Source organism: Bos indicus, chromosome 22 (assembly GCF_029378745.1).
Source record: "Bos indicus isolate NIAB-ARS_2022 breed Sahiwal x Tharparkar chromosome 22, NIAB-ARS_B.indTharparkar_mat_pri_1.0, whole genome shotgun sequence".
Lineage (NCBI taxonomy): Eukaryota > Metazoa > Chordata > Mammalia > Artiodactyla > Bovidae > Bos > Bos indicus.
The window spans coordinates 15,373,944-15,396,322 of NC_091781.1; the positions used below are offsets into that span (position 1 = coordinate 15,373,944).

The 22,379-nt window shown below is 40.7% G+C and overlaps 1 protein-coding gene across 5 annotated transcripts in view; it reads right to left on the reverse strand.

The window, feature by feature from the left end:
* ANO10 (anoctamin 10) overlaps positions 1 to 22,379 on the reverse strand; it is a 229,148-nt gene that overhangs the window by 172,548 nt on the left and 34,221 nt on the right. For all 5 annotated transcript variants that reach the window (XM_070776189.1, XM_070776191.1, XM_070776190.1 and 2 more), the window contains exons 5-9: positions 17,824 to 17,943; positions 14,359 to 14,928; positions 12,404 to 12,459; positions 9,353 to 9,427; positions 7,382 to 7,564 (exon numbers count right to left, since the gene is read on the reverse strand). In XM_070776189.1, coding sequence (XP_070632290.1) covers positions 7,382 to 7,564; positions 9,353 to 9,427; positions 12,404 to 12,459; positions 14,359 to 14,928; positions 17,824 to 17,943 — 1,004 coding nt within the window. The remainder of the gene's footprint in view (positions 1 to 7,381; positions 7,565 to 9,352; positions 9,428 to 12,403; positions 12,460 to 14,358; positions 14,929 to 17,823; positions 17,944 to 22,379) is intronic.

Genomic DNA, 22,379 nt, shown 5'->3' on the forward strand with positions numbered 1-22,379 from the left:
GTTCTGTAGCAGCTTCAAAAAATAAGAATAGCATGCATTCCCATACCAGAGGGAGGAGAATGTGGCTGCAGATCTTTGAAAGTCTAATCCGAAAGGACAGCATTATCTGGCCTGCCTCTAGAAGACTTGACTCAAAAGAATTCTCCCTATTTAACCACATTGAGTCTTTGGGTGCTAAAGGTCCTCCCCCACAGATGTTAATTGAATTTTTTAACATCAGACTTGACCTGCATACACATTTCTCAGGAGGCAGGTCACGTGGTCTGGTATTCCCATCTCTTGAAGAATTTTCCACAGTTTGTTGTGATCCACACAGTCAAAGGTTTTGGCATAGTCAATAAAGCAGAAATAGATGTTTTTCTGGAACACTCTTGCTTTTTCAATGATCAAGCAGATGTTGGCAATTTGATCTGTGGTTCCTCTGCTTTTTCTAAAAATGAGCTTGAACATCTGGAAGTTCATGGTTCACATATTGTTGAAGCCTGACTTGAAGAATTTTGAGCATTACTTTACTAGCGTGTGAGATGAGTGCAATTGTGCTGTAATTTGAGTATTCTTTGGCATTGCCTTTCTTTGGGATTGAAATGAAAACTGACCTTTTCCAGTCCTGTGGCCACTGCTGAGTTTTCCAAATTTGCTAACATATTGAGTGCAGCACTTTCACAGCATCATCTTTTAGGATTTGAAATAGCTCAACCAGAATTCCATCACCTCCACTAGCTTTGTTCATAGTGATGCTTCCTAAGGCCCACTTGACTTCACATTCCAGGATGTCTAGCTCTAGGTGAGTGATCACACCATCGTGATTATCTGGGTCATGAAGATCTTTTTTGTATAGTTCTTCTGTGTATTCTTGCCACTGCTGCTTAATATCTTCTGCTTCTGTTAGGTCCCTACCATTTCTGTCCTTTATTGAGCCCATCTTCAACGAAATGCTCCCTTGGTATCTCTAATTTTCTTGAAGAAATCTCTAGTCTTTCCCATTCTACTGTTTTCCTCTATTTCTTTGCATTGATCGCTGAGGAAGGCTTTCTTATCTCTCCTTGCTATTCTTTGGAACTCTGCATTCAAATGGGTATATTTTTCCTTTTCTCCTTTGTTTTTTGCTTCTCTTCTTTTCACAGCAATTTGTAAGGCCTCCCCAGACAGCCATCTTGCTTTTTGCATTTCTTTTTCTTGGAGATGGTCTTGATCCCTGTCTCCTGTACAATGTCACGAACCTCAGTCCATAGCTCATCAGGCACTCTATCTATCAGATCTAGTCCCTTACATCTATTTCTCACTTCCACTGTATAATCATAAGGGATTTGATTTAGGTCATACCTGAATAGTCTAGTGGTTTTCCCCACTTTCTTCAATTTAAGTCTGAATTTGGCAATAAGCAGTTCATGATCTGAGCCACAGTCAGCTCCTGGTCTTATCTTTGCTGACTGTATAGAGCTTCTCCATCTTTGGCTACAAAGAATATAGTCAATCTGATTTTGGTATTGACCACCTGATGATGTCCATGTGTAGAGTCTTCTCTTGTGTTGTTGGAAGAGGGTGTTTGCTACGACCCATGCAGTCTCTTGTCAAAACTCTACGAGGCTTTGCCCTGCTTCATTCTGTACTCCAAGGCCAAATTTGTCTGATACTCCAGTTTCTTGACTTCCTACTTTTGCATTCCAGTCCCCTATCATAAAAAGGACATCTTTTTTGGGTGTTAGTTCTAAAAGGTCTTGTGGGTCTACATAGAACCATTCAACTTCAGCTTCTTCAGCATTACTAGTCAGGGCACAGACTTGGATTACTGTGATATTGAATGGTTTGCCTTGGAAACGAACAGAGACCATTCTGTCGTTTTTGAGACTGCATCCAAGTTCTGCATTTTGGACTCTTGTTGACTATGATGGCTACTCCATTTCTTCTAAGGGATTCTTGCGAGAGGCAAGTGATCTTTAATAACTGGAAAAAGGCACCTGCATTGAAGTGGGAGGCCTGGACACTGGTGACTCTGACCTATCACCTGAGCAACATCACCACTCCTCCACAGGACCCAGAGGCCTGCTGCTCACACAGTTACCCCAGTGGGGCCAAGCAGCGCTCTACATGGTGCAGTGACGGGGTGAGGGAGCCATCCACGCCAGCTTCCAGCCTTCTCACTCTCATGATCATTCAGTGCACATGCAAAAATGACAGCTTAAGAAAAACACTCACTGCAGTATTTTAAAGCAACATGAAACAATCATTATAAATTCATAATTTTAAGTATTATTACTGTATTTCACAATCAGTCTTTCACCAAGATACAGACGCCAGATTCAACAGATGAGAGCTTTAGTAGAAGTCAGATTCTACTTCTAGTCAGTCTCTTTATTTTTTATTTTACTAAAATATGAAATACCCAAACAAAATTACTGGGGAATTACAGAGTACTGGGGATAGCAGGAAGTGCTTCTTCCAGATGTTCTGGATATTTGGATGAAAAATGAACCCAGGGATTTTGAGTGAGTTTCACTGACTGTCTGCAAGCCTTGCCAAAGAGTAATGCCAACTGCCTATGTTTTGGGAGCTGGCAGGTTGACACTCAGCTGGGGATTCAGTGGTGAACAGTTTCTAAACAACTCTTTGGTTGCATTTGGCACTAGAAAGAATTTCCTTATGTTCTGTTGCAGCATTGAGATGTGGTTTTTAAATACACCCAGCAATATAGCATCGATTTATTTCTCTGAAGAGTGAAGAAATCAAGGGTTGGGAAAGAGTGAAAATCTTAGCAATCAAGCCATTGTTACCACAATTCATTCTTAAGAAATCCTGAGAGCCTATGCTTGGCTTTCAAAATTGCGTTGTTTTAGCTCGTAAAATACAAGGTTGAGGCTCTGCAGAGATGTGTCGATGACAGTTTCTCTCTGATGCTCCACAGGGCAGCCTCCAGAAGTCACATAAACATCATCTGGCCTTTCTAGCATCCAGAACCCAGGGAGCCCCTTCCTCACAGAACAGCACACCCCACATTCTGCATTTCCATCTCACAACAGGATTTGCAGTGGTAGTATTTACATGGTAACACTATCAGTACTTTGACACTTCTGAGTACTTTTGGTTCAGTCAATTCAGCAGACCAGGGACATTATCTTTCATCAAGAAGCAAAGAAAAAAAAAGCAAATTTAACAAAGTAAACAACCACATGTTAAAAAAATACACTAACCAAGATACACGCTACTCTATCAGCTGCAAGTTAGCAAAAGAACAACTTACTAAGATGATTCTGAGGACCTATTCACAAACTTTAAGAACAAAGCAACTATTTATAATGCTATGGTATATCCGTGACATAGTAATTTTACATATCTAATTTATTACATGTATGAAAACCAAGTTTCAGGTTCCAGGGGATCCATCCCACCAGCCCCTCACACACATCTCAGAGTTTCCCACCCAGAGTAAGTGAGAAGGAAAGAAAGTACAGGATGAAGGCAACAGCCAGCACACAGCAGGCCTGAGCCACTCTTTTCCTGAAGCTGTCCTTTATTCAACATTGAACTGAGTGCCTGCTGAATGCCAGGCTCTCTGTTAGCAACAGAGTTTCCACAATAAACAACATGGAAACCCTATCCCAGTGACTGAGAAAGGAAAATTGCTAGCAAATGGCACAAACCCTTAAGAATATTAGCATATTCAACATCACAATGTGGAATACTGAGCAAGTGAAGTTAATCACTTAAATGCAAACGTGGTGGTCCATTAAGAAACGTACGAAAATACTAATTGAAGGAGGTAAGATACAGAAGCAAAAAAAAATTTTTTTTGATAAAATTCAACATCACGATAAAACTTCTTTTCAAATAGGAAAGAGAAAAAACTTCTTAAACTGATAAAGTTACTGCCACAAACATAGAACATACATAATACTCAATGGTCAGGGGAAAAAAAAAATCAGGAACAAGATAAAGATTCCTGTTATAACTATTTGTGTTCAAATTGTATTGAACATATTAGTGAGTCAAATAATAAAAAGTTGAAGGACTGAAGGAAAAAAGAAAATAGCCATTAGTGAAGCGGGGAGGGTTAAGAGTTTGGAATCGGCAGACACAAACCGTAATATTATATATAGGATGGAGAAACAACAAGGTCCAAGTAAATGTGCACAGGGAATTGTATTCAATATCCTGTAACAAGCCATGTTAGATAAACATGTATATATATGTATTCCTTTTCATATATATATACTTACCCCCTGAAAAACCTGTATGCAGGTCAAGAAGCAACCATTTGGAATGGATATGGGACAACACTTCTTCAAAATTGGGAAAGGAGTATACTGTCCGTCTGCTTATTTAATTTCAATGCAGGGTACATCACACAGAATGCCAGGCTGGATGAAGCACAGATTGCTGGGAGAAATATCAGCAACCTCAGATATACAGATGATACCACTCTAATGGCAGTATGTGAAAATAACTAAAGAGCCTCTTGATGAAGGTGAAAGAGGGGAGTGAAAAAGCTGAATTAAAACTCAACATTCAAAAAAATAAGATCATGGCATCCGGTCCTGCCACAGCAGTTGCCACGTCATGGCAAATAGATGGGGAAACAATAAAAACTGTGATAGACTATTTTCTTGGGCTCCAAAATCACTGCAGACAGTGACTGCAGCCATGAAATTAAAAGACGCTTGCTTCTTGGAAGAAAAACTATGACAAATCTAGGCAGCATATTAAAAAGCAGCAACATCAGTTTGCCAACAAGGTCCATATAGTCAAAGCTATGATTTTTCCAATAGTCATGTATGGATGTGAGAGTTGGACCATAAAGAAGGCTGAGCACCAAAGAACTGATGTTTTCAAACTGTGGTACTGCAGCTGATTCTTGAGAGTCCTTTTGACAGCAAGGAGGTCAAACCAGTTAATTCTAAAGGAAATCAACCCGGAATATTCACTGGAAGGACTGATGCTAAAGCTGAAACTTCAATACTTCGGCCACTTGATGTGAAGAGCTGACTGGTTGGAAAAGACTTTGATGCTGGGAAAGACTGAGGGCAGGAGGAGAAGGGGACGAAAGAGGACAAAATGGTTGGATGGCATCACCGAATCAACAAACATGCGTTTGAGCAAACTCTGGCAGATAAAGAAGGACAGGGAAGCCTGGTGTGCTGCAGTTTACGGAGTCGCAAAGAGTCAGACACAACTTAGCAACTAAACAATGACAACAAAATAATTGAATTACTTTGATGTACAGCAGAGATTAACACTGTAAATCAACCACACTTAATAAAATTACAATTGAAAAAGAAAATATCAGGGGACATATGTATACCTATGACTGATTCATGTTGCTATTGGGCAGAAACCAACACAATACTGTAAAGCAACTGTTCTTCAGTTAAAAATTAATAAATTTAAAATTAAAAAAGAAAATGTCCATTTTTCATTTGTAGCTGAAATAACTGTCTACATACAAAAATCCAATAAAATTTTAAAAAGTTGGAAATAATAGAATTCTGCAAAAATTCTGGATAAAAAATATAAAAACCAATGAGCATTCAGATATGCCAGCAACAAGCAATTAGAAAGTATTTTTAAAGAGCTACCATTTATAGGGAACAGAGTAGTCTCAGTATCTATCACAGATGACCTATTCAACACAAAGCCAAAAAGAACCTAAGCAAAAAAGAGCCTTTGCAAACTGTCTGTCACCCGGTCTGTATGTGATCTACCAAGGCAGGCCTTCACGTGGAGCAACGGCCCCACCACCCTGCCCCATCGAAGCCTACTGATGGGGTATAATGGAGGCCCACCTCCAGAACTGCTGAACCTGAATCTCAGGGGGAAGCAACGGGACAAACTGGATTCACAAAAATTCATGCTCTGAAAAGGAGCATGGTGCGGGGATTACTCTAGATCTGTAGTTTCCAAACCTTCAGGTCCCTGAAGCCCTAAACTTTCAAATCACTGATGATATCAAAGACTTTTTGTTCCTAAAAGTTATTATACCTAGCATTATTTACTGTGTTAGAAATTAAAAAGCAAAACTGAAAAAATATTTCTCATTTACTCACTTCAAAAATAAAAAGCATATTAACATAAATAAAATATTGTTTGAAAAAATAATTACATTTTCCAAAATAAAAAAATGTTGAGTGTGGAGGATGGTACTCACTTACATCTTTGACACACATTTTTGATGCCTAGCTTGTGAGAAGGCATATCGTTTGCTGTGTGTCAATACAGTATTCTGGTTGGAATACTCACCATGGAATCTCAGCCTCACACAGCTATGTGTTTGGATATGAGCCGCTCCCAGGAGCGGGAGAGCAGTGCACAGTGAGATCTGAAGGGCTACACAGCCCTGGCCCTGTTACTGGAAGAACTGGGTCAGGAGACCCCAGTGGATGACCTCTGGTGGAGACATTATGGAGAATTTCTTTTTCTTTATACTCTGTCTCATACTTTCCAAGCTTTCTATAGTGAGTAAGCAAGTATTACTCTTTGGAATAATGTTTTAATCTCAATCAAACTCCTTTTTCCCAAAGCTTGGCAACACTGTTTTAGATTCATAATGTAGCACTCAGGATGATTTTATAGAAAATATAATTCTAAGCTCACTGGCTTCAGTAAGGAAACAATGTACCTGGGGGTAAGGATGAGTGCATAGCAAGCAACGATCTAGAATAAATGCATCCCCACAGCACAACCCCATTTCCAAATAAATGGAGAGAGTTAAAACAGTAATAACTCGTGTTGATCTTGTGAAAAGAGTGAAGAAGGAACTTATAGGAGATGAGGAGGGAAGAACGGTCAGATAACGCAGGACCCTGCAAGCAAGTTAAGTTACTAAGGAGAGAGACATTTAAGCCCAGCGTTCACTCAGACCCATCGCCTGTTGAGGGAAATTAGTACACTGCTTCCTTTACTTCATATCAGAGAGCCCATGCTGAATAACAGAAAGACTCTGAATAGAAAAATCTTGAATCTTATTTCTTATTTAGGCACCAAGTGATTAACAACACAGAGCTTTACCTATTATTAACGTGAGAAAAGTGGCCTTCCATCGTTAGCGATGGGCTTATAGTTTTTGAGTACAAAGTGTCCAGAGCACACAACGGCTCCACGGCCGTCTCGCCTCTCCCCTGCCGTCTCTGAAACGGCCCCGCCACCCTCAGCAGAGCAGTCTCACAATTCATGGGACTCATCCTTTGGATGTTAGGCATACATTTCAGGCTCAAGGCAGCAGCGTTTTGACACACTGTTCTTTTTAACTGTGAAGTACTTCATGGTAAGGAAACTGGCTGGAAAGCAGTCATACCTGAGATGATGAATATGTACATATTTGTCGTACACACTCTGCACATGACTATTATTATTCACTTTCAATGTTTAATTCGGCAGTATCCAAACTTACCAAGTAAGTTCCCATTTCCTTTTCCAGAACGACCTGTTCATATAATGTAGCATCGATGTCTGCCTTTAAAGCTTCCACCTTCTTCTTCACCCGAACATGGTGCTTCTTTTGGAGCCAATAAGGAAGCAGAGATTCTACAATTTGGTTAAGGATCTGGGAGGTAATCAGGAGAGTGGCCAAGCTCTAAAGAGGAGCACATAAATGATATTTGGCAATGTGACTTAACAAAACCAAAGCATGTGTACAATTATGCAGTTAAAAAAAAAAAGGAATCTAACAAATAATGTATTATTATGTTATAAAAACAAGTATCAGAAAAGCTAGGTATAAAAAAAATAAAGAGCTAAGTGTTAGAATGATGTTTCTAATTTACTGGTTCTTCACAAGACAGACAAAAATATAAAAAGATTATAATACAATAATACAAATAAGATTATAATAGAAAACTGGTTATAAGTTGGGAGGACAACAAATTAAATTGAAATTCTGTTTTTTACAATCTCATGTGAGTCTAAATGATGTCACCAACTTTGAAAGTTTAGTCAGAACTTACTACAAAATTAATATATGCTTCCTCACTGTAGAAAAACTTAAAAAACAGAAAAAAAGTCAGACTTAACTGCACAACCATGTCAGAACCACTGCTAACATCTTACTTAAGTATTTCTTCCTAATGATATGTAAAAATAAAAGTAGAAACATCTGTATGTATACAGCTTTGTAGATGTCTTTTCTCACTATCCTGTGAGCACTTTCCCATGTCATGAATAATTCCTTTTTACTAGCCCATGCACTGTGGTTGAATGTAAGCACTATTTCCAACTCCCGTTGTCATAAGTGCTGCTCCTCACCTACGTGCACGAATCTTCATCCCACCTTTGATGATTTACTAGGAATGGAATAAGGTTCTTAGGAAAGGTACTCAAGTGGTTTCCAAAGGTATTGTGTCAATTTCCACTCTTCCCAGGTAGGCATCAGGGTTTCCAACACAAACCACCTTTGCTGATATTAAAATTCTTTGTTTCAAAGAGTTCTTCCCTGTCCCTCATCCCCTGTTAAATAAAGGAGACTCTCAAAAGCATAAGAAATGAGGGGTCGTATCTCACTAATACACTAATGGTGGGACTGGAGAGGTATGTATGTCTAACCTATTGATTTCAAATGTATTATTTTCAAAAATAATTTGTAAAAGTAACATTATATCTAGTTTAGTTACTAGGAACACAGTATTTTACTTTTATGTCAGCTTTTAGAACTGTAACTACAAAATCTTAACTTTCTGTTATACAAATTTTTTAATTTCTTGAAAAATGATCCCAAGCTCTCATATAAAGATTAAGAAGCCTAAACTTTGAGACACTAACAATCGCAGTATATCAAAACCAGAAAAGAATAGCCCTTACTGGTAGGTGGCTCAAGTATTAAAAAAAAAAAAAGAGAGAATTTAGAAAGCAATAATTTATACTTCATTTATTATTCACTATGATTATGAGATCCAGAAATGGTAACACAACAAAATATATGTCAGACTTTCATAAATATCTCAGAAATGAGACAACACTGCATAGCATCTGCTGGTCTGCAAAGTTTAACAACATACCAGTTTAAAAACGAAATGTGTAAGACCATTATACCAATCAGCCCTACCCCAAGCACACCAAAGTTCAACTGATGAATTCATTTTTTGCTGTTAAAATTGCTTTTACAAGCTTTGGTATCAACTATATATTTGATTTTAGTGCCCTAAATGATTAATTTTGCACTTTGGTTAGCTTCAACTAATTTCTTTCCAGTTGAGCACAATACCTAGTGCAATTGCTAATGTTTTGTTTTTTTTTTTAGAACTGGGCTTAGAAATACAAAATTTAATAATTTTGTCAAGATAATAATGGGAAGACCATTACATTACTATACTATACGAAAGCACCTTGCAAATAAAAAAAATCTATGCCTTCTGTTTTTCACACTCACCTGACGCAAAAGCTTCATATCCCTCAGGACAAAGGCAATGTAGAAAAGTGAGGCAAAGCAATTCAGAAAGTTGAACTGCCAAAAAAAAAAAAAGAGAGAGAGAGAGAGCAATATTTAATATTTTGTCACTGAACTTTACTACAATTTGTGGAGCCCTATACCAAGGCCACAGGTGCAGTGCCCCATACCAAGGTCACCTCTGGAATTGAGAGAGCCCCATAGCAACCATTGCCATGAGCCCTCCTGATCTAAACTGGCCAGCTCCCTGACCCCTTATTAGGTAAAAATACCCACCTTAACCAACCACCTAATGCCACCCTTCTAGCAGGAATTTTCTTTGTCTTGAGGCTATAAAAACTGGCTACCAACCCAGGAAAATCATCTGCTCTCCCTTAAGCCGACCCACTGTTCCCACTCTAATAAACTCTATTCCCCTCTCATTCTGCCTCTTGTTTGGAAATTCTTTTCCAACCCACATACAGACCACGACACAATTGTAAATATCACATTTAAAGACGTCATGAGGGACTTCTGGTCCCAACAAGATGGCAAAGACTTGTTTCTCCTACGCCGCCACGCCCCCTCCCCCACGTCAGGAAGCACACCTACGAACTCCAGAAATATCACGAGAGGTAACCAAAGCGGAACTCAGAAAGGTGCTGAGAGGACTGCACAGCACCAGCACATCTTATGTCCCTACTACTTTCTTATCAAAGAGAGAGTTCAGTATCTCCCACCCCCAACCTGGTAATCTGGGCATCTCCAGGAGGCACAGTCCCTGCCCACCCTGCTTACAATAGGAGTCCTACAACAGGCAAGCCCAGCGTCACTAACAGCGAGCTGCCAGGGCATGTGCTCTCTTTCCTCTCTGCCCTGCTAGGCCTGCCACTCCCCGCCCCACAGAGAAGATGCCTGGATGGAGGTCAGCACCCATTAAAAAGGGACCCAACCCAACAAGCAGCCCAGCCCTGGAAGCCTCTCTGTGCCCAGGAATCTGAGACTCCCCACTCTCCCAGAGACACACCTAGGAAGCCGGGTGGCAAGAGCAAGAGAGATGAGCCACAGCAACCAGCCGGGTAGCATCTTTGTCACCATGGGCCTGAGACTGCCCTGCCCAGACACATGGTTCAGGGGTCAGGGGTGTAGAAGTGGGGGTAGGGATCCCACCATAACAACTACCATTTCTTTTTTTTTTTTTGGTGGTGCCATGTGGGCATGTGGGATCTTGGTTCCCTGAACAGGGATGGAATCCATGCCCCATGCATTGTAAGCGTGGAGTCTTAACCACGGGACCACCAGGGAAGTCCCCCAACATGTGCCATTTCTTCCTTTAGTTCACCTGCTCAAGAACCTGCAACTACCTGTGGGACACAGGAGATTCCTTCCTGTGCCCCAGCCCCACGCTGGCTCCTTCTAGCTTTACAATACTGCTTTCTGAGACAGAAGACTGCTGTTGCGCACACTGTGCGCCAGTTGCTAGAGAGAGTGAGCAGTGACATAATGTGGGGCAGGGGTAGGGATGGGGGTGTTAAGTTATGGTAGAAGTAGAATAGCAAAAGCTCGGAAGGCTGACAAACACCCTCCCCACAAGATTAAAAAGAAGGGAGAGTCGGGACTTTTCTGAAGGTCCAGTGGTTAAGACTCCACGCTGCCAATGCAAGGGGCCTACGTTTGATCCCTGGTCAGGAAACAGGAAACCAAGATTCCACATGTAAAGTGCACGGACCAACCAAAAAAAAAAAAAAAAAATTTTTTTTTTTTTTTTTAATTAAAAAGGAAGGGAGAGACCTAACATACACAGGAGAGGATTAGCAGACTCTCAGCAATGAGTCTTTTTACAAGACAGTCACCTGACACTGTATCTGGCACCAGCAGAGAATAATCCAGTCTTAAAAATGGCTAAATTCTTTAAGACAAATGGAGTGTTTTACCTCTAAGGGCAAGAGCTCTGTTTTGTGATCTTTTTCAAAGAATCTTTTAATGCATCACACATTCCCCTGCTCACTTTCTCACACAGACAACACAGAACGTAACATCCTTGCTGACTCAGCACCAACATTTTGAATATAAATTATTTTACAGGGCTAGAATGAGGCCCTCAGAGCCTTTTTAGATACAGATGGCTGCTTGCCCCTTTTCCAATGTCCAAATTGCTAAAGCTGTTGAAGTCTCATTACTTATTTATGAGAGGTTTTCTATTTCCTTCCCTACTCTTGCTTCTATAAATGTTGCTACTTGCAGAAACCTAATCACCTTCCTAATGATGGCTTCTGATCCTTTAAGGATGGAAAAACCAGAGAAATAAGCTTCTCAGAATGACTTCTGGAACTGGAACAAAGGCTCTTTCTAAGCGACGGCCTGGACTCCGCTCCGGGGAGTAAAGTACAGGGACTGTGTTAAATCAATTCCAGTGCAGAACTGCAGAGTTCAGAGGACTCTCTATGCACCTTTCTGGATTCTCAGCTATGTTACAGATGGCTGAGGTAATCTCCTTTTACACAAGGTGCTTTCAAGCCACCTCTTTGTTATTTCCAATAATGGTGGGAAGAGGCATAATTGTGAGCTTTTACATAAGCAGCAAGCAGGTTACACAGTACTTACCCTCCATCCCTTCCCTTCTGCCCTTCAAAACATGCTAGAAACCTCTTGGACTTTGGAAATTCCTTAGACAAAATTTTTAAAAATAATAATTTAGCACTTCATCACTAAACAATAGGTGGGTAACTGGAACGATTGGTGAATAATGAAACATTCAAACCTGAGTCACCGAAAGGAAAACATGTCTACAGTGTTTCAAACAACTGGAAATTGGCTATAATACTAATTTTTATATTCAAAGTCTTATATCATGACACATTTGTAATAAGACTGCTGAGTGTGTATGTAAATACACTTGTTAATCAATCCTTGCCTTCTTGGACAAAGTATATTAACTACTCTTACCTGATATTTTAAATCACAATCAAGTCTTCATATTTATAGTCCTAAATATTAAACAGTATACACTTGTTTCATAATTACAATGGATCTGTATATAAAAGTTCTACTTACCACTAACACTTTCAGAATTAGGTGATTCTGGTAGGCAGATTCCAATCTGTGATTCTCTACAATATTAAAAAGGAGAAGTAATGTCAGATAAGAAAGCGGAACGGGAGTCGTCGTGAGGTGAGGTGAAGCCTGTGCTGAGGGCAGCCACGTCCAGCCACAGAGCCTCAGTCAGTAACCACGCTAGACAGTCCATCACGGCTACTGCTTCCCACCAAGAACATCAAAAAACAAAGAAACTAAAGACACATTTTTCAAGGTACTGAAATAGCACTGTGGTCTGAAATTATTTTTTAAAATATTAATGCAACAAAGAAATGATCCCACAGACAGCCACCAGAAAAAGACTGTGTGAGCAGTAATAGTAAAATTGAGAGCAACCTCTGAAGAGCAGTAGGGCAAGAAATCAAATTTACAAGGATTAATTTAAAAGGAAACTCAAGTTCCCACCCTCACTCAGCAAAGGAGACACTGTGCAGGTCCCAAGTTGGTATTATTGTTCAGTTGCATCTGACTCTTTGTGACCCCATGGACTGTAGCCTGCTAGGCTCCTCTGTCCAAGGGATTCTCCAGGCAAGAATGCTGGAGTGGGTTGCCATTCCCTTCTCCTTGGACTCTTCCAGACCCAGGGCACGAGCCTGCATCTCCAGCATTGGCAGGCGGATTGTCTACTGCTGGGACACCACAGCAGGGCAGAAGGACAAAAAAGGCAGATTCTGAACAGAAGTATCACCTTGCACAAAGAGGTAATGTTAGGCTGACCTGGATTTGAACCTAAACTCAGTCAGTCAGTCACTGTGTGACCTTGGGCAAGTTACTTAACCTCCTGACACTCAGCCTCCTTGCTTACAAAACAGGCCTGACACTACCCTTCTTCCAGGGTTACTGTCAGGATTAGAAATACTACAAAAACCACAGCTCAGCTCAAGGAAAGCACTCGGCAAATAGTAGCTAGCAACTATGCTCCAATAAAAATTTTTTAAAAAATCTTATGAGAACAAAAACAAATAAATGATGTGTGTTAGTCACTCAGTCGTGTCCGACTCTTTGCGACCCCATGGACTGTAGACTGCCAGGCTCCTCTGTCTGTGGGATTTCCCAGGCAAGAATATTGGAGTGGGTTGCCGTTTCCTTCTCCAGGGGACCTTCCTGACCCAGGGATCAAACCCAGGTCTCCAGCATTGCAGGAAGATTCTTTGAAGGCAGATTCTTTACCGTCTGAGCCACCAGAGAAGTCCCAAATAAATGGTATCTGTTGTTATGTAACTAATATAAAGAATATTAAATATCTGTATGGTCCAGAAGTTCAGGCCTAGACTTCTTCCTAGGGGTTAATATACTAATAGCATATTTATTTGTCTGACTGAATAAATTAATTAAAGAGAAAACTGCCTATCAAGACCCTTTTTAAACTATAACCAAGTTCATCTTTTACCACAGAGACAGACAAGAACAGCCTCCTTCACTGAGTTCGATGGCAGGCCTCTGCCCCACACAATTACACAAGTGGTTTTCAGATCCTAGACACAGAGTATGGTGATGTCTCAGTCAGTCTTATCCCTAGCAGAAAACACAACAGAGTATGAGAAGCACAGGTTGGATAAGCCTGGCTCTGCCATTTGCTGTCTGAACCTTGATAACGCTCAGTATCTTTCTCCATAAAAACTGTGAAATAACTTCTATTTCATGGTGCCCTGAGGAGGGGAAAATGAGGAACTATGGATAAAGTGCTTAGCAGGGCACCTAGAACATAGTAACTACCAATACTTCGGAGCTGTGAGAATCGTGACCTGGAGATCATGGGAGTTCCCAGAGCCCGTGAACTTCTCCTGATGTCTCCACAACGAGCCCAGAGCAACATCTATCTGCTTTGCCAGGTAGCGGTTCTAAGAATCCTGTGATCGAAGCAATGTTTCTTATAGGCAGATAAGACATAAATACAAAGCGTCAAGTCTTACCCCATGAGGTTAAAAACTCAGCGGCGTATCGATAGAGGCGGTTCATGATCTCGATCACGATGGCATAGATGATGCTGGGCACGTACAACAAGATGCTGGTCCACTCGGACCCGCTGTCCTCGTGCAGACCCAAGGCCCAGGCCTCCATGTCGAAGTAAATCATCATGACAAACAGGGAGAAATAGAGACAGAGGCACACGAAGGGCAGGGAGACCAGGTAAATGCGCAGCTGTCTCTTGTAGCTGGGGTAGAGCGGCTCCTCCCGGCCAGTGACTGGGTTGATACCCAGGACTCCGTGATACCCTGGCCGGGGCTCCTCGAACTTCCTCTTCATGACCAGGGTACCCCACCGGTAGGTCATGCTGGCACAGCCTCGCTTCCACACTTCCAAGATCACAGTGGACCAGATCAGGTTGAACGAGGCAAAGATCACATACTTGTCATAGTCTTCCCATGCAAACAAGTAGTAAGGTAACCCAATGATGGCCATGGGGATTAAGGCAAACGTGAAATACTCCAGAAATCCAAAGTAAAGAGCAATGGTTTCTCCAAAGTAGCCACGAATTCTGTCTACAATCAGAGGGGGAAAAAAGAGACCTTTAGCACAGGCTGCTGAAGACTTTTTTTAAAAAATCATTTCAAGTAAGCTTATTCACTTAAGTGGGGATCATTTAACAATCTATTTCCAAATCAGTGTGTAATAGTAAATTCATCCTCCATCAAGTACAGAAGTCCCGCTTGTCTGCAGAGCAAGCCTGACACCTCCCTGGGCTTTGGGCTCAAGCCATAGCTCCTGGGGCTGCTTCTCTTTACCGCCTCACTGATGGATGCCCTCTTCACAAGGAAAAACTCACCTTGGGCTTATCCCAAATCTCCAAGGTTCCTAGTTTAAATTCAGCCATGGCCAATGAACCATCGTTTTTTTGTTTTTTTTTTTTACTGGCCACACCTCTTGGAATGCACAACTTCCCCAACCAGGGATGGAACCCATGGCCTCCGCAGTGGATGCACAGAGTCTCAACCACTCGACCACCAGGAAGTCTCACAGCCAATGAACCATCTTAATTTGGGGGTTTACTTTATGGTCCCCATTTTTCTCTCACTTTAATACTTTAGCATAATAGGGGTTATTTTCAAAGAAGACTTCCCATCCATAGTATCCTGCTCCCCTGCTACCCAAAGCTATATATTTTCATCATTGTGTCATGGCAAAATTTTCAATACCCTGAAGAAAAATTATTCAAAAGCACAAACAATATTCTACATGTTAACTTCTGGAACAGCCATGGAACACATTTATCTAAACTTTCATACACCCACTGGGCAGAAGAAGGCCAAGCAACCTCACTGTTAATTGTCTGTGAACTAGACACAAGCTAACGCAAAAGAGGTCACACACACTGTGTCCTTTGTCAGCCACATCTACATGGGCGAGTTCTTAGACTGCAAAACTGCCCTGCATTGGGACCAGGGTGGGATGCAGGCGGTAAGGGAGGTGTAATACTCAGAATTAGTATTTCTTGGTTAATTACATGCAGTTTAAAAAAAAAGAAAAACACAGTGTTTTAAGATAAAGCATCAGATCAGTCTATAAGGATGGTTCAGACTAAACAAAGATACTATTTTCCTCTATCTTTAATTCTTCTATTAACTCAGGAGCATGTTAAAATTAAAAAAAAAAAAAAAAAAAAGAGGGTATGACAAACTAACCTCAAATGAGAATCAGGTTAAAAGATACCCAAGCAATTAAAAAAAAAAGAAAAAGACACTCATGGGCCTCGGCTCCTAATCAAACCATCTCTCTCTTTTGATCTCAGGACAAGTTCAAGATCTTCCTGAGCCCCAGCTCTCCCAGAGGCCTCAAGACCACTACTACACCCGTGCTCAGCCTTCACCATCAACTCACTTTTCCCCGCTCACTTTCTAAGATATAGCTACTGGAGACTGTCACTTACAAGACCTAGAAGTAATATTTAAATTTACAGCCACCTAAAGGCTCCAAAATCACTGCACATGGTGACTGCAGCCATGAAATTAAAAGATGCTTACTCCTTGGAAGGAAAGTTATGACCAACCTAGATAGCATATTCAAAAGCAGAGACATTACTTTGCCAACAAAGGTTCGTCTAGTCAAGGCTATGGTTTTTCCTGTGGTCATGTATGGATGTGAGAGTTGGACTGTGAAGAAGGCTGAGCGGTGAAGAATTGATGCTTTTGAACTGTGGTGTTGGAGAAGACTCTTGAGAGTCCCTTGGACTGCAAGGAGATCCAACCAGTCCATTCTGAATGAGATCAGCCCTGGGATTTCTTTGGAAGGAATGATGCTAAAGCTGAAACTCCAGTACTTTGGCCACCTCATGTGAAGAGTTGAGTCACTGGAAAAGACTCTGATGCTGGGAGGGATTGGAGGCAAGAGGAGAAGGGGATGACAGAGGATGAGATGGCTGGATGGCATCACTGACTCGATGGACGTGAGTTTGAGTGAATTCCGGGAGTTGGTGACGGACAGGGAGGCCTGGCATGCTGTGATTCATGGGGTCGCAGAGAGTCAGACATGACTGAGCAACTGAACTGAAGTGAACTGAAAGGCTAAACAAAGTGAAAAAATGTCATATAAGTGAAACATAAAATGATTTTTACATCACCTAGAACTATCAACATTTTTCCTTTCAAAGAATTCAAGTAAAAACTCAAAATGCAATTTCAAAATTGGACCCTAAAATGATTTTTTGCTCATTATGACAATATTATAATGACCGTTTTCAGAAATGGAAACTGGAAAGAAAATTTTAGAGGAATTCCTTTAAACAAAGTCAATAAGGCAATGTTCTTTAAAGAAAAACAGACAGTAATACTTATGGTGAAAGCTACCAACCTAAATATAATCTTTATGCTTAAAAAACATCACTAAACCAAAAAACTTGAACATCCATATTGACATAAGTTTACACAGAATAATGTTCAACATCCACTGAATAAATTAATGGTTATTCTTCTAAGTGTCTTCACAGAAAGTGGACAGATCCAGTAATGCACACCAAGATCCTTATGAATTATCTCAAAAGATGCTTAGGCCTGCTAGTCTGCTGCTAAGAATGAGCACAGCTTGGCCTACTCCAAATAATTAGTTCTAAAGAAACAGCAATTTTCAAATACGAAATATTCATGGTCAAAGTGGATTCTTACAAACTATGTTCTACAACAAATCAGACACATGCTCAGGATGGCCACTCTGGATTGTCCGTGTCACTGGTGACATTTAATAAAAGCCTGCAATTCACTTCATCTAAAATGATATTAAGAATAAAATAAATAGATCATGCAACCCACCTTATCCTCCTCACCATTTTTTTTTTTGCCCACACACAGCTGGTGAGTCCTGCCCATCACAGCATTAAACATCCACCCAAGAAGGACATTACCACTGCTGTGTCCTCCTCTAAGAGAGGCAGCACTGACACGTACCTACGGGCTGAAACTTCAAGGTAAATCGAGTATACCAGGTGTCCTCGAGCTTCTTCAGGGCCTCATTGTCATGCAGTGGGAACACCTGAACCACAATGCCAGACGTGAGCAGCCTCCTCACTGCGGAAGGAAATTATGAGATGGGTTTGAGATTTCTCGTGACCACTTTCATTAAAGGCTACCCAGACTCTCCAAGAAAAGGGCTACATAAAGACCAGTACTGTCCTGCCTGCTCCCAAGGGGTATTCTTCTGTTCTTCAGGATGTCAACATCTTTACTATTTCCTTTGTATATGAAAGCAATACAAGTTGATGTAAAATTTTCAATCTTACAGAAATGCACAGATTAGAACTGGAGAGGCCCTGGTTATTCTCTCCCTCCCACAAAAAAAAATAACCACTGTAAATAGCAATTAAGTGTCTAAGCTGACTTCAAAATAAACATCCATAAATATTTATTTTAGATACAAAAGGAACCATTCGCTACACATCATTCTGTAATCTCATGGAGTGGTAGTAAACGATGAATATTTCTCAACGCCAATGTAAATAGAACATGAATATCCTTTTACACGGTGTCATAATATTCCCTTACATGAAGTGCTAAAATTGAACTAACCTTCTATTGAAAAATATTTATTTCCTTTTTTGGCTATTATAAATAATGTTAAAATTCTTGTAGATACAACTTACCCCATGTGCCTATGATTTCCTTGTTATATATACTTAGAAGTGCTAGGTCCAAGAGCAGAGCATATGTGTATCAAACTTAGACACATATTACAAAACAGCCTCTAGATAAATTTTACTCATCTGTCTTCCCACTACAGTGAAAATAAGATGATGCTCAATTCATGCTCACTGATATAGAGTATTTTCAAAACCATTTTTCTCTTTTCTAATCTGCTAACAAAGGCTTACGTTCACAGCCAGCAAATACCAAAAAAAAAAAAAAAAAGACTTCCTGTTTTCAGCAATCATTTGGTATGATCATAACACTTGTGCACATATCTAGGCGATGAGACAGGCTGGGACCTGGGACCCTTCACAGAAGTGTTTGCACCTGGACAAAAGTCTCTTGCAGCAACAGAATATAAGGGACTAAAACCTACCTTACACAGGCCAGGTGCAAATTATGAACAGTGAGATTCAAAAAGGCCACAGATTGCCACTTCTGAGGTGCTGAGAGCAGAAGCAGAGTACTGCCCTGATCCCTGTACACAGCACCACTGCAGGGGTGGACAGAGCAGGTAAAGCCGCCCTCCATCCTGACCCACCAATCCGCGCCCACCCTCATACCTGACCCCGTCCCCTGCCCCGCACCCCCAGGAGCGAGCAAGCGCATCGGTTACTGCTTTCCCATGTGCTGCAGCATGAGTCCCGAGAAAGCCCTGCCTGAATTTCACCTGGCCTCTTATCAATTTCTGTTGAATAAAGAGGCCAAGAACCAAGGTCAGTTACAGAAAGACAAACACATTTAACTGAAGACAATATCCCCCAGTGATAATAAATGAACACGGGGTAATCTTTCACCCATAATTATTTAGAGTGACTCTGGGTGGGCGGGTCTTCGGGTCTTTCCGAGGAAATGTGTTCTGTTCACCGAGAACTCAGATGCACTGCCTGGTGCCCCATCTGGGGAGATGGGGTACTTTTCACACGAGTTCCCAGCAGTTTCTTCCTAAAGACTACGGCTGCTTATAAAATGGAACTCATCAAGAAAGAAAAGCCTGCTGTTTACATCCGTGGATAAGCTCTGAGTTCTTTAAGGTATATCAGCTCATCTCTACTGAGGGCTGCCTTCTTTATCTCCAATCTCCCTTGTTCCCACAGACAAGTGATGAGCGTATCAGGCAAGAGGCCCCCAAGGAGGACAGCAAGTAAGTATGTGCAGCATGGAAGAGAAACACGATTTAAGTTTTCCATGTAGATATACTACATGTAACAGAGACGGCATCTCAGGACAGAGGTCCTTTTTTTTTTTTTTAAATTTTTATTTATTTTTTTTTATTTTTAAACTTTACATAATTGTATTAGTTTTGCCAAATATCAAAATGAATCCATCACAGGCATACATGTGCTCCCCATCCTGAACCCTCCTCCCTCCTCCCTCCCCATACCATCCCTCTGGGTCGTCCCAGTGCACTAGCCCCAAGCATCCAGTATCGTGCATTGAACCTGGACTGGCATCTCGCTTCATACATGATATTTTACATGTTTCAATGCCATTTTCCCAAATCTTCCCACCCTCTCCCTCTCCCACAGAGTCCATAAGACTGTTCCATACATCAGCGTCACTTTTGCTGTCTTGTACACAGGGTTATTGTTATCATCTTTCTAAATTCCATATATATGTGTTAGTATACTGTATTGGTGTTTTTCCTTCTGGCTTACTTCACTCTGTATAATAGGTTCCAGTTTAATCCACCTCATTAGAACTGATTCAAATGTATTCTTTTTAATGGCTGAGTAATACTCCATTGTGTATATGTACCACCGCTTTCTTATCCATTCATCTGCTGATGGACAGCTAGGTTGCTTCCATGTCCTGGCTATTATAAACAGTGCTGCGATGAACATTGGGGTACACGTGTCTCTTTCCCTTCTGGTTTCCTCAGTGTGTATGCCCAGCAGTGGGATTGCTGGATCATAAGGCAGTTCTATTTCCAGTTTTTTAAGGAATCTCCACACTGTTCTCCATAGTGGCTGTACTAGTTTGCATTCCCACCAACAGTGTAAGAGGGTTCCCTTTCCTCCACACCCTCTCCAACATTTATTTGTAGACTTTTGGATCGCAGCCATTCTGACTGGTGTGAAATGGTACCTCATAGTGGTCTTGATTTGCATTTCTCTGATAATGAGTGATGTTGAGCATCTTTTCATGTGTTTGTTAGCCATCTGTATGTCTTCTTTGGAGAAATGTCTATTTAGTTCTTTGGCCCATTTTTTGATTGGGTCATTTATTTTTCTGGAGTTGAGCTGGCGGAGTTGCTTGTATATTTTTGAGATTAGTTGTTTGTCAGTTGCTTCATTTGCTATTATTTTCTCCCATTCTGAAGGCTGTCTTTTCACCTTGCTGATAGTTTCCTTTGTTGTGCAGAAGCTTTTAAGGTTAATTAGGTCCCATTTGTTTATTTTTGCTTTTATTTCCGATATTCTGGGAGGTGGGTCATAGAGGATCCTGCTGTGATGTATGTCAGAGAGTGTTTTGCCTATGTTCTCCTCTAGGAGTTTAGGACAGAGGTCCTATTACAAACCCTTCAGTGTAATTTTAAAGAAAACGTAACCTCTTAGAAATGGGAGGGGGAAGGATAATAAAGAGGAGATATTTGATACTACCAAATTCTAGGAAAATTTTCATAATTCTAGGAAAAATTATCAATATGATCATGAAGGATAATGTCTTTGGTTAAATTTGTTTGTCTCAGATACGTGTAGAAGTATTAAAATCATACTGGTTAAATGACTGCTGGAAGCAGGAAATGTTTTTCTGGTTTTGATACTTGCTGTTGGTGAACGTAGGCCTTTGTTATCAAGTTAGAAACGATAAAACTGATTTTGAAGATATAAGAAAAAGTATGGATCTCAAAAAAAAAAAAAGGATTTTTAATAGCTAGTGCTCCTTACAACTATATCTCATGCATAAGTTACACAGAGGGGAAAAGTCTTGAAAAGCTAGGGGTGTGATAAAAAGCCTCATTCTCCATGACTGAAAAAGGTATATACTGAAAATATCAACAGCTAGAGGAAAAAGGTATATGGTTTAAGTTATATCAGCTCTGGTGCTGTCAAATCCATTTTTTAAACATTTTTATTCTAAAGCGTTTCAGTGAATTGTTTTCTTCAGCTAACAGGAGTGAAAGTCGATCACTCACATCAGTTCTCATTCTTGGCGCTTACTGAGGGATGCACAGCTGTATCTTATTCTTCTATCACTATCCTTTTCAACTACCACATCAAGTTTAACTTTGAACTGACTTATGGCATCTGAATTACTATTTTACTATTTCTAAGCTCTTTTTAAAGGAATTGTTCCATTCTGCTATAGAAGACATTCAAGGCCTGCGTAAAAAGCTGGTTGTAAACCTCTAAAAATAGGGTTGCAAACTAAGGGACTAAGAGAGACTTTAAAGCTTCAAGTCCTAAATTACTGGGCTTCTCTTTACCACCAGTGCCAAAAGCATGGTTCTGGTTTCAGCTTCTAAAAATAGAAGAGGTGGTTTTTTTTTTTTTTTCCTTCAGTCAGTCCTTGGACTTTTCTCTTGTCAGCTAAAAATGTAATTAACATGAGCCTTACCGTCAAAGGAAAATATAATGCTGTCTGTGCCTGTTTAAAGAAAGGAACAATTTAGGACTTCCCGGGAGGTCCAGCGGCTGACTCTGTGTTCCCAATGCAGGGGGCCCAGGTTCGATCCCTGCTCTCTCTGGTCGGGAAACTAGATCCCACATGCTGCAGCTAAGAGTTCGCATACTGCAACAAAGATCCCACGTGCCGAAATCAAGACCCGGTGCAGCCAAACAAATAAAAATAAATATTAAGAAATAAAGAAAGGAACA